Source organism: Chiloscyllium plagiosum, unplaced genomic scaffold (genome assembly GCF_037043375.1).
Source record: "Chiloscyllium plagiosum isolate Xiang-an unplaced genomic scaffold, Cpla_swu_hap1 HiC_scaffold_20, whole genome shotgun sequence".
NCBI classification, from domain to species: domain Eukaryota; kingdom Metazoa; phylum Chordata; class Chondrichthyes; order Orectolobiformes; family Hemiscylliidae; genus Chiloscyllium; species Chiloscyllium plagiosum.
This window is the reverse complement of record NW_028270158.1, coordinates 33,365,735-33,383,958: the sequence shown is the minus strand read 5'-3', so window position 1 is coordinate 33,383,958 and position 18,224 is coordinate 33,365,735. Positions and strand designations below refer to the sequence as shown.

Here is an 18,224-nt window from a genome sequence, read left to right as displayed (position 1 = left end):
TTTTAACTGGAAGCTCTAGCTTTCAGAACGCTGCTCCTTCATCAGGTGGTTGTGTGATTTTTAACTTTGTACACCCCAGTCCAACATCAGCATCTCCAAATCAGGACCAATTGTTAAAGTTCACTTAAGAATATAACTCTTAAATGTTGTCCGATTTACATATGAAAGAACTGAAACCAACATGTTCATTCTAAAAGATGAGAGACTTAACAAACAATCCAAGTCTTTTTTAATATATAATTTCAGTTACATCACACTGTAAACTTTTGCTATAAATTCTGTGTCTTACGATCTTATACTCCACAACCACCTGATGAAGGAGCAGCGCTTGGAAAGCTCGTGTTTCCAAATAAACCTGTTGGATTATAACCTGATGTTGGATGATTTTTAACTTTGCTCACCCCAGTCTAACATTGGCATCTCTAAATCTTGTTTATATATTGTTGGCTTTGCACCCATTAGAGCTGATGAATCTTTATTTTCTACTATTCAAACCTATCATTAGCACTGATTTTACTTCTCAGTTGCTCCTTTGTTATCTTTAGCACTCATTTGTCAATTGCTCTGGGCACTCTCAAGATCTATTCCACTTGCTGCTCCTTCTCCTTTAACAATAGCAATAAGACCATAATTTTCCAGCCCCTTTCATTTCCAAAGAAGAATCATTTCGGACCTGAAATGTCAAGTTGTTTCTCTGTCCACAGATGCATCAAAACCTGCTGAGTTTCTCCAGCATTTTCTGTTTTTATTTCAAATTTTTAGCATTCACAGATGTTTTATTTATTCTTTGGAACATTTACAGCTGAGTTAATCTTCAGAATGAGAAATGCTAGGAAGACCTTTTGTGTATTTTTGTGGTCATGCATACTCAGTAAAAGGCATTCTCACCAGAATGTAGTTCCCCTTTTTAATTAATTTTCTGCAAGTGAATGATGTATAACTTTAGAGAGGATCAGGTGGAAGTAGTTGGAGCATGTGGTAGGGAAGGTGGTGAGGAAGAGACGGAGTCTAGGGCAGGGGCTTGGAGGTCTAGGTCAAGTAAAGAAAGGTGTCTTGGGCAGTGAGGAAATGGAGGCTCTGGAATGGGTTGGGGAGGGTTTTTCCAGGCAGGGATGCTGTATGACAGATGATCTCAAAAGGCAGGGTGGGTACTATCAATGTCAGAAACCTGGGGTTGAATTGATCATCCTGGATAGTGGAGGGAACAATGATAGAATAGGGAACAAGGTGCAGTAAGGTGGCAGGAGGTCCAGGGTTGTGTTCAAATAGCAAATAGTCTTACTGTGGAAGGGGCATGTTTGAAATAAAGGAAACAGGTGACAGGGTAAAGGGGTGGGCGTGGAATCCAAAGGTACTAGAGAGGAGAGAAATGCTTTCATTCAGTGTCTCACGAGTAATGTTAGGAGGTTTATGGGCTATTGTTGGTGGTGGTGGTGGGGGTGTGCGGAATAGAACATTACAGATAAAGCAATATGTATTATTGTTGTACTTCCCATGAAGCTACTGTGAAAATACAAACTCCGAAATAGGAATAGCTCATTTTTGGGTGGTGGAGTTAAAGGTGAGCACAGTTATCCAACCAAATGGTCATCCTAATAATACATTAGTTGGATGAGAACCATGGTCCAGATGTGTTCTCTTCTCAATGGTTGTTCTTCAAACACAGTAGCATTGTTAAGGTTTTGAGTCCAGTGACCCTGATGAAGGGTTACTGGACTCAAAACATTAACTGTTTTCTCTCTATAGATGGTGCCAGACCTGTTGTGTTTCCTCCAGCACTCTCTGTTTTTATTTCAGGTTTCCAGTACGGTATCTGCAGTATTTTATGTTTATATTACATTAGCATTGTTATCTGACCCATGGGTCTCCTTCAGCGAGATCCTGAAAACATTGGGTGAAGGAGGCGAATGTGCACTAAGGGGCAACTTCTGCTAACTAAGGCTTGGGAAAAGAGAGGGAGGGAATGAGTTTGCATCATGAATAATCAAGGTGGTTGGAAGCATGGGAAGTCTGAGTTAAACTGCATTTAATTCAATGCAAGAGGCCTGAGAGGTAAGGCAAATGAACTTGGGCATAATAGGAATGGGATATTATAGATATTATAGAAGCATGGTTGAGGGACAGGACTGGCAACTCAGTGTTTCAGGGTACAGATGCTATAGGGGGAAGCAAGAGAGGAGGAGGAGTTGTGGGTTTGATTAGGGAGAACATCACGGCATTACTGAGGGAGGACATTCTTGAGGGTTTGTCTACTGAGTCTATATGGTAGCCATGATGTGGATGAGTCAGTGTTGGATTGGGTGGACAAAGTTAAAAATCACACAATACCAGGTTATAGTCCTACAGGTTTATTTGGAAACACTAGCTTTCTGAGCTAATTTTTGGTAGCTGTCCTGATGCAAGAGCAGCAATCCAAAAGCTGGTGCTTCCAAATAAACCTGTTGGACTATAACCTGGAGTCGTGTGATTTTTAACTGAGTCTGTATGGATAGAACTGAGAAACAAAAAGGGGGAGATAACTCTGATGGCATTGTACCATAGGACCCCAATAGTCAGTGGGAGATTGAGGAGCAAATATGTAAGGCGATTGCAGATAGCTGCAAGAATAATACAGTTGTAATAGTAGGGATTTTATCTTTCCTAACATTGACTAGGACTGCCATAGTGTTAAGGGCTTCGAGGGAGAGAAATTTGTTGAGTGTGTTCAGGAAGCATTTATCATGCAGTATGTAGATGGCTGTACTAGAGAAGGAGAGAACTGTGGTTAGTAAGTTTGTGGATGACACCAAGTCTGGTGGTATAGTGGACAGTGGGGAAGGTTATCTGGGAATACAGTGAAATCTTCATCAACTGTGCCAGTGGGCTGAGGAATGGCAGATGGAGTTTAATTTAGATAAATACAAGGTGTATTTTAGTAGATCAAACCAGGGCAGGACTTACACAGTCAATCGTAAGACTCTGGAGAGTGTTACAGAACACAGAGATCTAGGGTAAAGGTTCTAGCTCCTTGAAAGTGGAGTCACAGGTAGGCGGGGTGGTGAAGAAAGCTTTCAGTAAGTTTGCTTTCATCAGTCAGGGCAATGAATATAGGAGTTGTTAATAAGTTGTTATTAAGGCCACATTTGGAGTACTGCATACAGTTCTGCTTATCATACTACAGAAAGGGATATTATAAAATGAGAAAGAGTGCAGAAAAGATTTATTAGGATGCTACTAGGACTTGAAGGTTTGAGTTATAAGGAGAGGCTGGGTAGGATAGGACATTTTTTCCTGCAGCGTAGGAGACTGAGGGGCAACATTTTTGAGGTCTATAAGATCATGGCAGGCACAGATAAGGTTGATCGCCAACAGCTTTTCCCATGTAGGGGAGTCTAAAACTAGAAGGCATAGGTTTAAGGTGGGAGGGAAGAGATACAAAAGGATCCAGAGAGACAGTTTTTTCACCACTGAGTGTGGTGAGTCTCTGGAACGGATAGCCAGAGGTACTGGTGGAGGCAAGTACAATTTTATCATTTAAGAAACATCTGGACAGGTACATGAATAGAATAGGTATGGAGGGACATGAACCAAACACAGGACTAGATTAATTGTAAAAACTGGACGGCACAGACAAGTTGGGCCGAAGGGCCTGTTTTCACGCTGTAAACCTCTACGACTCTATAGAAATCAAAACAATGGACAACAGCAAAAAATGCATTGACAGCTATGAACGAGGTGTTTGTTAGTTGTGGCTCAGTGATTGGGTACTGTCAGTCAAGATGTGATGGGTTCACTCACACTCTAGAGACCTCAGCACATAACTAAGGCTGACACTTCATTACAGTGTGGATGGGACACTGCAGTGATGGAGGTGCTGTGTTTCAGATGATATTCTGTATACAAGAAGCTTGCTGTGTGTAAATTGGCTGTCAGGTTTCCAACATTATAACAATGACTAATTTCAAAAGTGCATCATTAGTTAGAAGGAACTTTTGATGTTGTGAAAAGTACTGTAGGATTGCAATTCTTTATTTTTAATTTACATCAGTAGAATGGTTTTTAATTGATTTCTGCATACATTACGTGATTTATTTAGATAAAGATGGGGTGAACATTAAATTGGTCGGTGGTGAAACTCCACATCAATGGATTGGAGAGAATTGGTGAAGAGTAAGATCAATTTTAAATAATGACTTGGCTTAATTGAAGTCTCTTTCAGTTATATTTTAAATATATAGCAGAAAAGTTATATTAGATTAATGAGCTGATAAACAAAAGCTACATCAAAGTAACACAGCAGACTAATGGCGAAACAGATCAATGGCAATAGGAGCCATTTCAATGCAGAGATTAAAAAGGTGCAGAACCTTTCCATAGTTAAAAACAACTTGTCACTGTGTCCAGGCATTGGCTGGAGTGAGTGTGAGTGCCATTAACTTCGCATGCAATTCTATACATACACACAAAAAACTTTTGGGACATTTTGGAGTGTCTCAAAATAAAAGAAGTCGTGCATCTATTGCCTGGCTTTCACAAGGCCTGAAATTCCCAAAATGTTTTTCAGCCAATGATGAACTTTGGAAATTTAGTCAAACTGAAAAAAACTGTGGATGCTGGAGATCAGTTCCGAGGAATGGTCACTTGACCTGAAACATTTGCTCTGATTTCTCTCCACAGATGCTGCGAGACCTGCTGAGATTTTCCAGCAATTTCCATTTTTAAATTTAGTCATTGATATTATGTGAGAAATTTAACCCAAAGATTTGATTGACATTGTGTTTTTCTTGACATAATGCTTAAGCTTTCCCAAGTTTGGTCTCCAGATCCAGCACTGTACCTGCAGAAGCTCACATCCTTCAGCTGTTGGCTCTGCTTCTGATAGTCATTCAAAGTAGGCAGGTCTGCCAGGTACTGCATTGTATTCTGCGTTCAGCAGAATCAACAAACAAAATACATTGTGAAGTCTGCCATCTGTGAAGTGTGTTTACGAGCCTGCGAAAGAGAGACTACTCAGCACATCTCTTGCAAATTATATATCTGCCAGATAAATATATATAGGATAAACAGACATAGAACCTTTGTCGAACTGCATTATCTAGTAAAATCTGAAGGTTTATCAGTAAACCGAGGATCACCAGTAGAGAATATGGAGTTTTGACAGATCTCAAAGAGGTCTGAATGAGTGCTGCACTGTCAAGAGATACTGATGGCGAGGGCTCCCTCAAGCAGATGTGACAAATTCCATGGCAATATTTCAAAGAACAGCAGGGGAGTTATCTTGATGTCCTCATAAACATCCCTCAAAATACATCATATAAAAACATAAGGAATAGGAGAAGAAAAAGAATATGCTGGCTCATCAAGACTGCTCTGTCGTTCGGCTTCTCCATCTTCTGTCTACTCCCTTCATTCCCAGAAAGACCAAAAATCCAAACGTTAAATAAATCCAATTATGGCACACATAAGTGATGTGTGTTAAATGGCTGCCATAGACTGGCTACTAATGCACTTATGGCAGAATCTACAGAGGGATATAGACAAGTCGAGTCAACGGGTATAAACTTGGCCGATGGATTATGACGTGGGAAAATGTGAGTTATGCACTTTAGAGACAAGAATAGAAGAGTGAATATTAACTTAAATGGGGAAAGACTTAAGAAAACTGCAGCACATAGCAATTTGGTGACCTTTTGCATAAATCACAAGTTGTGAGCATTCCTCATTGGGAGTACTGCTCTGGACAGCAGGTAATAGGAAAGGCAAATGGACTGCTGGGCTTTATTTCAAAAGAAATGAGTATAAAAATATAGAAGGCTTTCTAAAACTATACAAGGAACTAGTTAGACCACAGATAAAGTGAGGACTCCAGATACTGGAGATCAGAGTAGAGAGTGTAGTGCTGGAAAAGCACAGCAGGTCAGGCAGCATCCGAGAAGCAGGTGAATCAACATTTCAGGCATAAGCCTGATGCATCAGGAAAGTCCTTCATCAGCCCTAACTCTTGACGAGTTAGACCACACCTGAAATACAGTGAAGATTTTGTTTCCTTATTGAAAGGAGGATGTGCTGGCATTATAGGCAGTATAGAGAAGGTTCACTAAGTTAATATAGGGTAGGGAAGGATTTCACCTGAGGAGAGATTAAGTAGGTTGGACCAGTATGCATTAGAGTTTAGAAAAAGACAGTAGACTTTAATGAAACATAGCCAAGGCGTATAACATTATGGGGCAAGTGCTGGAAAATTAGATTAAAGTACTTAGATGCATGTTTTTGATTGGTGTAGACTCAATGGGTCGAAGGGCCTTTTTCTGTACTGTAAACGTTTATATATAGGATTCTTAAGAGGCTTGACAAGCTAGATGCAGAGAGGTTTTTTCACCTTATGCAAGAGTCTCAAACCAGTGTTTGTAATTTTAGCATAAGGGGTTGCCCATTTAAGACAGAAATGAGGAGGATTTTTTTCTCTCAGAGGCTACTGAATCTGTGGAATTCTTTATCATAGAAGGTTATTTGAAGTTGGGTCATTAAATGTATTCAAGGCTCTGATAGACAGCTTTTTAATCAGGAAGGGGATCAAGGGTTATGCGATAAGGCAGGAAAGTGAAATTGCCATGATCTCATTGAATGGCAGAGCAGACTCAGTGGGCTGATTGGCCTACTTCTGCTATGTCTTATGATTACTCTCTTCTTTACCAGCTCTCTTATCTTGTCTTTTATGGCTGGATTTGAGGAAAGATAGGACTCCTCTTCACAAATTATGAATTAGAGCTTATTTTGTGGAGGTTTTCACCTCTATCTTATCCATTTGGCTTTTGCTGGAATTTTCAGCTAGTTTTTCTCTTTCTGATGTCACGTTACTCACTCCCCATTGGACAGCCTTTATCACCAGGCCCAAATGGGGAGTAGCAGCAATAGGAAGGAACCTCTGCAAGTTTGGTCCTACATGGCATCAGAAACCATTAGTTAGGGTGAAATCCATCAAGTCTTCTTCAGAAAGACCAAACCACCCAGTGAGAATTCAAACACATGGCCTGAGCATGATTGCCAGATAATGGAAGCAAGCCCAAATACTGTCATCGACTTCAAGGTGATATTCACCAACAAAGACATCTGAGACAAATAAAGATGTCTTTCTGAATTTTTAAGATCTGTTCAGCAGTAAATAACTTAGTGCCTTCTGAAACACTGAAAATCTTTCATCATATATAGCTTCACCAGTCCAAGGTTTTAACTTGCATCAGAGATGAGTGGATTTTACTTAATGTCCACTATTTGGAACTCCAGATCCTCACTTTCCCATTGCATTGGGCTTTCAACTTTATAGTGTCCTCTTGGCATGAAATTCATTCCGTTATGTGACCTCTACCTTACTTCAAGGACATCAGTTTTGGATCACCATTTTGAGCAACGTTGCACAAGTCTGTGAGGTTCATGATGCTGCATGATGTGCAGGTGTCTCCTGTTCACGTTCCCTTGATACTTTTCTTTTGCAGTCATCAGTCTAACAACCATAAACCATTTATCACTTTCAGACCTGATAATACTAACCTTGTTCTAGAGTAATTCAATAGAATCTTTGGCTGATAACAGTCCAGCAGCCATCTTTATATGCTTGTTCTGATGCTTTTTAGCTAAATACTTGCACGCAAAATGATTCAGCTACACGCAGTTACACACTAGACATGCTTCCTTTGCTTTTCCGGCCTTGATTTTCCTGCTACCTCTTCTGTACAAATTTCTTCCCTTCTTCAAATATATTGTTTTCATTTGGCCTGGAATGTCTCTCAGTATAAGGCTAAGACTTTGTGTGTTCTCCCATTACTCTGGTCTAGTTCATGATTGACGACTTTAGAGCTTCTGTTTTCTTGAGAGCAATTTTCTCCTTTCTCAGCAAATGTGCTGTCACTGCAGGATCTCTCATGCCTAAAGCAACCCTATCTCTGATAAGATCATCTTCCAGTTATCCAAACTAAATGGATTTAGCTAAACATATCAATGCAGTCACATACTGATTAAGTCTCCCTCTCTCTTTGAGCTCTGATGCCAAACACATGTCGTTCATAATTAACAATATGATAGGTTCAAAATGTACATTGAAAGCCTTCAAAATCTCGCAGTTTAACATTTCTGGTCCTCAGAGAGGTCTAAGCTGCAATACAGCTTGTAGCTCTCTTTCTCCAGAACTGTAGGGTTACTACACTTATTTTCTCAGATTTTTAAAAACTATTTCTATAACTATTTCATAGGCTTTTCACTAAGAGTGGGAAAAAAATCAATGCTAGGGAAAATGTAAGGGCCCCATGCCTGAGGGTGGAATTGCAGCAGGGTTCCTGTCACTGTGGGGCAGCAGTGTTAACCACTGAGCCACGATGCCATCTTTAAAATCCTTGAATTCCCTCTCTAAGGGCATTTTGGATCTACCTATAGCACACGGACTGCAGTTGTTCTAGTAGGTGGCTCACCATCACATTCTCAAGGGGGCTACTAGGGACACACATAAGATCTTAGCCAGCCAGCGATGCTCACATCCCATGAGTGAATTAAGAAATTGTTTTGCTGCAATTGTACAGAGAGAGTGATAGAGAGAGTGTGCATGGGTCAAGGCCCAACAGAGACACAAGGAAGACAAACAGTTAGCATTTGCATTGTACCCGGCCCAGGATTCCCAAAGACTAAATGGGGTTTGAATTATAGGGAAGGGCTGAATAGGTTGGAGCATCAGAAGCTGATTGATGTCCTTATAGAAATTTATAAAATCATGAGGGGTAGAGATATGGTGAATAGCCAAGGTCTTTTCCCAGGGTAAGGAGTGGCGTGGGTTTAAGGTGAGGGGGAAAGATTTAAAAGGGATCTATGTGAGCCTTTTCACAGAGGGCGGTAAATGTACGCAATAAGCTGCCAGAGGAAGTGGTGGAGGCGGGTACAATTACAATATTCAAAAGACATTTGGACAGGCACATTGATAGAAAAGGTTTAGAGAGATATGGACCAAATGCAGGCAATTGGGACTAGATCAGTTTGGGAAACCTAGTCGGCCTGGATGAATTGGGCCAAAGGGTCTGTTTCTGTGTTGTCTGACTCTATGATTCCCTGACCTATTTGCATTTCCACAGCATTGTGGCATGGAAAACGTACTGCTATTTTGACACCCAGAAATTCAAAGTTGCAGACTACTGCAGTTTCTAACTTCTTTCTTGCTGTTTCTTTCACACATTTTCAGCTGCAACATTCCTAACTCCATGTTTCAAGCGATTTGTGCCTAATGGCTTACAAAGACATTTACTGCAGAGGCGGAGGTCATATGATTATGGCAAGCAAGCCAGTGCAGTGAAAATACAATTGCATTTCTCTAAACATATAAATCGGTTTGTGATAGAGAATACCAAAGAATCACAATCCTTTGAGCCAAGAAATTTCTCACAACTCAGTCCTAGACTACCAGCCCTTATCATGAAACTGTGGTGTCTTGTTCAGATTCCCCAGTCGTGGGAAACAACATCTTAGTATCTACTCTATCAAGCAACTTCATAATTGTGAATGTTTCAATGAGATTACCTCTCATTGCTCCAAACACTGGAGAATATAAATGTAATTTACTGAGCCTCTTACCATAGGACAACCTTCTCACCTTAGGGACTAATTTAGTGAACATTTGCTGTACTGCCTTCAATGCAAGTACATTTTTTTCTTAAAGGAGGAATTACTTCACCCAAAGGATTGTGAATCTGTGGAATTCACTACATCAGAGTGTTGTGTACGCTGAGATACTGAACAAACCTAAGGAGGAGATAGACAAATTTCTAACTAGTCATGGATTGAAGGTTTATGGAGAGTGGGTAGGAAAATGGAGTTGAGGTGAGATGGGATGAGATCAGGCATGATTGCATAAATGACAGGGCAGCCTCAAGGGGCTGGATTGCCTGCTCTCAGTTCTAATTGTCTTAAAAATGGATGACAGAATTGCACACAATGCAATAAGACTGGGTGTGTTCTCACCAAAGCTCTGTAGCAAGTCTTCTTTATTTTTGTATTCAAATCCCTTTACACCAAAAGGCATCATATCATTTTTTTAATTGCTTGCTTTGACTTATGATAACGTTTTGTGTTCCTTCTTTGGCTAAGTCTCTCTGACTGTAAGCACTTACAAGTTTTGCACTTTTCAAAAGAAAACTGCTTCTCTATTCTTACAAGAGGGAATCCTGAGGGACAGGATGTATATGTATTTGGAAAGGCAAGGACTGATTAGGGATAGTCAACATGGCTTTGTGCGTGGGAAATCATGTCTCACAAACTTGATTGAGTTTTTTGAAGAAGTAACAAAGAAGATTGATGAGGGCAAAGCAGTAAATGTGATCTATATGGACTTCAGTAAGGCGTTCGACAAGGTTCCCCATGGGAGACTGATTAGCAAGGTTAGATCTCATAGAATACAGGGAGAACTAGCCATTTGGATACAGAACTGTCTCAAAGGTAGAAGACAGAGGGTGGTGGTGGAGGGTTGTTTTTCAGACTGGAGGTCTGGGACCAGTGGAATGCCACAAGGATCGGTGCTGGGCCCTCTGCTTTTCATCATTTACATAAATGATTTGGATGCAAGCATATGAGGTACAGTTAGTAAGTTTGTAGATGACACCAAAATTGGAGGTGTAGTGGACAGCGAAGAGGGTTACCTCAGATTACAACAGGATCTGGACCAGATGGGCCAATGGGCTGAGAAGTGGCAGATGCAGTTTAATTCAGATAAATGCGAGGTGCTGCATTTTGGGAAAGCAAATCATAATGGTAAGGTCCTAGGGAGTGTTGCTGAACAAAGAGACCTTGGAGTGCAGGTTCATAGTTCCTTGAAAGTGGAGTCGCAGGTGGATAGGATAGTGAAGAAGGCGTTTGGTATACTTTCCTTTATTGGTCAGAGTATTGAGTACAGGAGTTGGGAGGTCATGTTGCAGCTGTACAAGACATTGGTTATGCCACTGTTGGAATATTGCGTGCAATTCTGGTCTCCTTCCTATCGGAAAGATGTTGTGAAATTTGAAAGGGTTCAGAAAAGATTTACAAAGATGTTGCCAGGGTTGGAGGATTTGAGCTATAGGGAGAGGCTGAACAGGCTGGGGCTGTTTTCCCTGGAGTGTCGGAGGCTAAGGGGTGACCTTATAGAGGTTTACAAAATTATGAGGGGCATGGATAGGATAAATAGACAAAGTCTTTTCCCTGGGGTGGGGGAGTCCAGAACTAGAAGGTATAGGTTTAGAGTGAGAGGGGAAAGATATAAAAGAGACCTAAGGGGCAACTTTTTCACGCAGAGGGTGGTACATGTATGGAATGAACTGCCAGAGGATGTGGTGGAGGCTGGTACAATTGCAACATTTAAGAGGCATTTGGACGGGTATATGAATAGGAAGGGTTTGGAGGGATATTGGCCGGGTGCTGGCAGGTGGGACTAGATTGGGTTGGGATATCTGGACGGGTTGGACCGAAGGGTCTGTTTCCATGCTGTACATCTCTATGACTCTATGCCTCTATAACCAAATTGAATAATCTCACCACTAGATTATAATCCATCTGCCACTTGTTGCCCATTCACTTGTCTTTGTGTCCTCCTCACAGATTGAATTCCCACTAGGTTTTGTAACATCATAAACTTGAATACATTACTCACTGTCTCTTAGTCTAAATCTCTAATATAGATTATAAATAGCAGAAGTCTCTGATGATCCTTGTGGCACTCTACTAGCCACAGCTTGCAAATTAAAAAGGCCCCATTTATCCCTACTGTCTTTCCTCTCCATTAACCAACCTTACATCCATGCTAATATGTCACCACCAACTCCAAGGATTCTTACTTTTGCATTAAACTTTTAATTGACACCTTACCAAATATCTTTTGGAAATCTAAGAATACTGCTTTTACTGGTTTCCTGTATCCTCAAAATATCGACCAAATTTGTTGAACAGAACTTCCCTTTTGTAAAGCTGGGATGACTTGCTTGAATCATACTATGCTTTTTCTAAGATTATAAGACGTAATAATGATGATTTTTTTAGTACTTTCCCAATGACTGATGTTAGATTAACATAAAAACAAATGATCTAGTCATTAATACATTGTTGCTTGTGACTTCTTGGTGTATGCAAACTTGCTGCCACATTTCCTACATTATAATAATGACTACACTTACAAAAGCTCTTGGTTTTAAAACCTGTGGTTGTGAAGGGTCTATATAAATACAAATCTTACCTTAGTGATGCGGAGGTTTCTATGCCAGCACTTCAGTTTATATCTGAGAGTAAAGATTCCACTCTCTTTATCAAAATCAATTAATTAAGAATATAGTGGATTCTATAAAGGTTAGATTTTCTTTGTCAGATTTCTATCTTGGTTTTGAAGATGAAACTTTTTCTCAATATTCTTTCCAAGCCTAATGGTGTTTGTAAACATTAGAGTTGAGATGCTGCCCACTGCTCATTGTAAACTGGTGCACATACACTGCCATAACCCAATCACCACACCCGGACAATTTTCTACTTCCAAGCTGCAAGCCCTGATTCTAAAAGGTCAGAGTCAAATCAGTCCCCTCACCCCAGCATCGACCGTGCCCCGTGTCCCACCACCACCAAAACCAGGGTTTTGCATTAATAATTTAACCATGACTGAATAGACTGTCACTCAAAATTATAGCTACTCACCCTTTTCAGGCTTTGTTTCCTTCTAATGACCTCCCAGTCTACGTGTGTGTGTTGTGTACACGTATCTGTTAAGAAGAACGAAGGTTAGGAGGAAATGGAACCTTGGCGCAGCAGTTAATTATTTACTCTTGAAAACCAGCTGAATGTTACTACAGATAAAGCTTTACTTTCAGTTCTTGGATAACCAAAGTGCAAAACAAGTAACAGCAAATATAAGGCCTTAAAGGGACAATGTCTTACTGAAACACTTTTATAATAGTTTATATTTATATTGTGCCTTTAATGTTATAAAACATACCAAAGTACCCAATATAAAACAAATATTATTATAAATGTTATGAACAAAATATAACACGAAGGAAATTTCGGGCAGATGAATAAAACTTATGCCAAGAGATAGATTTAAAGCATATCTTAAAGGAGGAAACAGAGGTAGAAATATCTATTGTTTAATTGTTCTATCTTTGATTATGCGACTCCAGTAAATTATCTATGTTCCCTGTGTTTAATTGCTTAATTGGTCTTGACTCAGAGCTAGAGCAAACAAATGAAGAGCTAGAAGCTAGAGCTGGGGTAAGTATTAGTGCCGATAAAAGTGTGATGTAGAATGTGGTAAGCTAGCTAGGCATGTTTTAGAATAGACATGTCTGGAGGTAATGAGTGTATGAATGAGGTTTTCAGCAGAAGAACTGAGGCAAGGGAAGATAAAAACTGTGCTATAGAAAGTGAAAATATGTGGTCTTGATGATGGTGCCGATACGTGGTTGAAGGCTCATCCTGGAGTCAAACAGGTTGCAAAAAGCCTGATTCTTTTTATAAAGCTTTATTGTAAAAATATTCATCGAGTAGGGGTGGCAAAAAGATGAAAAAGTTAGAACCTGGAAATTATTTTTGAAGCAGTCTCCTTTAAAAGTGCTACCAACAAGTGGATTTCGGAGCCAAAGCAGAAATATTTTAGGGATTTTGACTAATGCTGGGATATTCATTAGTCTTGCATTCATCTAACTGAAACCTGAAGGAGACACAATATTAGATTGTCAACGTCATCAAATGAAAAACCTTGCAAAAGTGCCAGAAGGACACAACAATTAAAATTCAAATCATAAAAAAAAACTTAAATCACCATGTTATTTTGTCTGGTCTCTTTCACCTCAGCCATGTGCCCTTTCCAATCAGTGAAGTAGATCTAATGAATCATCCTCACAAACTATTTGGCATGGAATACAACTGATTTTGAAAGATTTCAATTCATTTGTTTGGCTTCTGTGTTTCCCTATATATACTATTATGATCTAAGCTGATGGCAATATTGGACAACTCAGGTCCCCGAATGAAACCCAGATTGGTAGATCATTTATTCTGAACTTTCCAATATACTTTTAGCAGGTCAGTTTTGATTATGAGTGGATATACATTTTTTTCTAGTGTGGAATCAGATGGGGCAGCCCGGTGGTTCAATGGTTAGCACTGCTGCCTCACAGTGCCAGGGAACCGGGTTGATTCCAGCCTTGGGCGACTGTCTGTGTGGAGTTTGCACATTCCCCCTGTGTCTCCATGGGTTTCCTCCCACAATCCAAAGATGTGCGGGTTAGGTGAATTGACCATGTTAAATTGCCCATAGTGTTCAGGGATGTGTAGGTAATGTGCATTAGTCAGGGGTAAATGTAGGATAATAGGGTAAGGGAATGGATCTGGGTGAGTTACTCTTTGTAGGGTCACTATGGACTTGTTGGGAAGAAGGGCCTGTTTCCACACTGCAGGGATTCTATAGGTTCTATGAGATGGGAACATTCCTTAATATGAAGACTATGCAATAAACACTGCATAGTCTTTATTACCCACTTGGTTTCAACACCATTAGGACAGGTGGGCTCCAGCTGCTATGACTTAGTTCAATAATGTAAACTTTTGTCATGAGCTTAACCATACAGTCATAGTGTCATAGAGATATACACCATGGAAACAGATCCTTCAGTCCAACTCGTCCATGCTGACCAGATATCCTAACCTAATCTAGACCAATTTGCCAGCACTTGGTCCATCTCTAAAACTTGAAACATCGGCTGCAGGCATAGGGCAAAACCTTTTGGGGTTTGAGTAATGTAAGCTATGGCAAGATTAGTCAAGGATTGAACAGAACTCTAGTGAGGCCCATCTCGACATCGGAAGAATCATGGTGAGTTTGTCACTCAATGGTGGTTAGTTATCAATCAAGGAGGATTGTTGCTTGCTAAACACTTCGTTAATGATCCAGCTTGTCTTATTAATATTCAGTTATCTTACCAAAGACATGCCTTTATTGGTCAGTGCATTGAGTTGGAATGTCATATTGCAGATGCACAGGACATTGTTTAGGCCACTTTTGGAATACTGTGTTCAATTCTGGGCTCCGCAATATGAAAGATGTTGTTAAACTTGAAAGGGTACAGAAAACATTTATGAGGACATTGCTGAGGTTAGAGGTTTGTGCTATGGGGAGAGTCTGAATAGGCTGGGGCTAATTTCCCTGGAGTGTTGGAGGTTGAGGAATGGTCTTATAGAGGTTTATAAAATCATGCGGAGCATTGATAGGGTGAATAGTCAAGGACTTTTCTCAGGGTAGGCAAATCCAAAACTAGAGAGCATAGGTTTAAGGGGACAGGAGAAAGATTTAAAAGGGACCTAAGGGGCAACTTTTTCATACAGAGGATGGTGCGTGTATGACTGAGCTGCCAGAGGAAATGGTGGACACTGGTACAATTACAGTTAAAAGGCATCTTGATGGGTACATGAATAGGAAGGGTTCAGAGGGGTATGGGCCAAACGCTGGCAAATGGGATGGATTAATTTAGGATAGCTGGTTGGCATGGATGAGTTGGACCAAAGGGTCTGTTTCCATGCTGTACAACTGTATGACTCTATAACAAGCTGGATATTGATCTTAAACCTATGCCCTCTAGTTTTGGACTCCACCACCCCTTGGAAAAGACCTTAGTTATTCATCCCATTCATGCCCCTCATAATTTTATAAACCTCCACAACATCACCCCTCAGCCTCTGATGCTCCAGGGAAAATTGCCCCTAGTCATCCTCTCTCTACAGCTTAAACCCTCCAACCCTCGCAAGATCCTTGCAAATCTTTTCTGAACACTTTCAAATTTCACAACCTCCTTCCTATATGAGGGAGACCAGAATTGAATGCAGTATTCCAAAAATGGCCTAACACTTATGGTCTTTTCTTGTGAGGCTGATCCCCTTTTATATCAGCTGCATTCAACCAGTGTAATGAAAACTGGTGGGAAATGGTGGTGTTTATGCTAATAATAGAAGTGGGCTTTGGTAGTGGGAGTGAATTGGATTGCTGGAGATAGTGCCCAGAGGAAAGAAAAGCAAAGTGACTTCTAATTCTAAATACAGACAGACGTGATGCTGAATGAGCGTTAACAGGATGTGTCAATAGTCTAAAATGGGTTAGCTGTACTGGGAGTAGAAAAGTGTGACACTGGAAAAGCACAGTAAGTCAGGCAGCATCTGAGGAACAAGAGAATCGACGTTTCGGGCATAAGCCCTAAATCAGGAATGCGTACTGGGAGCAACCCTTACAAAATAGGACCTGAGGTTGTGTAACACACATGGAGGAAGATTTACACTCTCTGATTCCATGTTAACTGCAAGGTATTTTGGTGGAAGACATGGTGTAGTTCCTCCAGTTTACTTTAAACTTCCCTATAGCACTGAAGCAGGCCTGAGACAGAAATGCTGATGTGAGAATAGTGGTGTGTCCAAAAGGCAAGCAACCGGAAACTATGGGTTACTTTTACAGATCGACTACTCCTCCGCTCCCCCAACCTCACCCACCATCAGCTTAAATACAAATATTTCCTAGTGGCTTTTAGTTCTGACAAAAGGTCACTGGATTCCAAACATGAACTGTTTCTCTCTCCGCAGGTGTTGCCAGACCTGCTGGGTTTCTCCAAAACTTGCTGTTTTTGTTTGATTTCCAGAATCCCGCAGTCCCTTGTTTTACTTTACAAAGAAAAATAACTGAACACTGTTTTAGATCTGGGGGGACAAAAAATCACATTCTGTTTCTAACCAGTAATATTTCACCAGTCTCTGCTATTTCCACTGAACTCACATTCTGGTTACCAAATGTTTTAACCATCCCTATTAAACTTTTTAATCCTCTTTTTGGAAAGGGTGTTTGAAGGCTTGCTCCAAAAAGACTTTGCATTGGCATTAAACACTGAATTTAAAAATAAAAATGTCTAGCAGCAGTTTTCAAGAGAACAGCGTTAGCATGTCAGGTGGATGAAGACACCACCAAATACAAATTATACATGTGGCCCGGTCTGCTTTAATGCACAAAATGTGGAGGTGCCGGTGTGGGATTGGGATGGATAAAGTCAGAAATCACACAACACCAGATTATAGTGCAACAGGTTTAATTGAAAGTACAAATTTTCAGAGCACTGCTCTTCATTAGGTATGATTTGGAGATGCCAGTGTTGGACTGGGATGCACAAAGTTAAAAATCACACAACACCAAGTTATAGTCCAACAGGTTTAATTGGAAGCACTAGCTTTCAGAGCGCTGCTCCTTCATCAGGTGGTTATGGAGGGCACAATTGTCAGACACAGAATTTATAGCAAAAGTTTACAGTGTGATGTAACTGAAATTATACATTGAATAATACCTTGTTTGTTTGTTGAGGCTTTCATCTGTTAGAATACTATGATAGTTTCACTTCTTTCATGTGTAAATCACAAAATCTTTTTTTTAAAAAGTTGCTTTCTCCGGTTATCTGTAACAATAGGTAATAGCTAGACAATATGTTGAAGGTGTTAGCTGCCTGTGTTCTCTGTCTTTGCCATGATGTTTAGACTGATTGTAAACTAAAAAGTGAGATAACAGAGTTTTACATTAATCATGCAGTTTTTGAGCAAAGTATAATGTAACTGTGCCAATCCAAATTCACCCCACAAACATATATGTAAATTTGTGCATGTGGGTCTTTATGTGTGTCTGGGTTGGGGGGGATGTGAGTGAGAGAGAGTGTATATGTGTGTGCACGTGAGTGTAGAGTATCTTAAATCTGTGAGGGGGTGCGTGTGTGTGTGTTGGGTGTGGGCTGAGAGTGTATGTGAGACAGAGAGTATGTTTGTGTGCATGAGTGTAGAGTGGTCTAAGTCTCTGAGAGGGTGAGTGTGGGATAGTGTGTGTATGTAAGGGTGTGTGTGGGAGTGTCTGCATACGTGTGTGTATATAGGAATGTCTGTGGGTGCGCCTAAGGTTTTGTGATTTACACATGAAAGAAGTGAAACTACCATAGCATTCTAACAGATGAAAGCCTCAACAAACAATTAAGGTATTATTCAATGTATAATTTCAGTTGCATCACACTGTAAACATTTGCAATAAATTCTGCCTGACAATTGTGCCCTCCACAACCACCTGATGAAGGAGCGACGCTCCGAAAGCTAGTGCTTCCAATTAAACCTGTTGCTCTATAACCTGGTGTTGGGTGATTTATAAATTAATGCACATTAAAATATTTTATGAATAAAGTACATTTTTGAAA

The 18,224-nt window shown here is 40.3% G+C and overlaps 1 protein-coding gene across 3 annotated transcripts in view; it reads right to left on the bottom strand.

Annotated features, from left to right (window-relative positions):
- LOC122560708 (uncharacterized) overlaps window positions 1-12,703 on the bottom strand; it is a 79,184-nt gene extending 66,481 nt beyond the window's left edge. The window contains exons 1-2 of one of the 3 annotated variants that reach the window (XM_087997793.1): window positions 12,664-12,703; window positions 4,817-4,971 (exon numbers count right to left, since the gene is read on the bottom strand). In XM_087997793.1, the coding sequence (XP_087853919.1) occupies window positions 4,817-4,896 (80 nt within the window). In that variant the 5' untranslated portion in view covers window positions 4,897-4,971; window positions 12,664-12,703. Of the gene's footprint in view, window positions 1-4,816; window positions 4,972-12,663 lie in introns of those variants that run through there. The other 2 variants (XM_087997792.1, XM_087997794.1) reach the window with 2 other exon arrangements.
- Window positions 12,704-18,224: the final 5,521 nt, after the last annotated feature.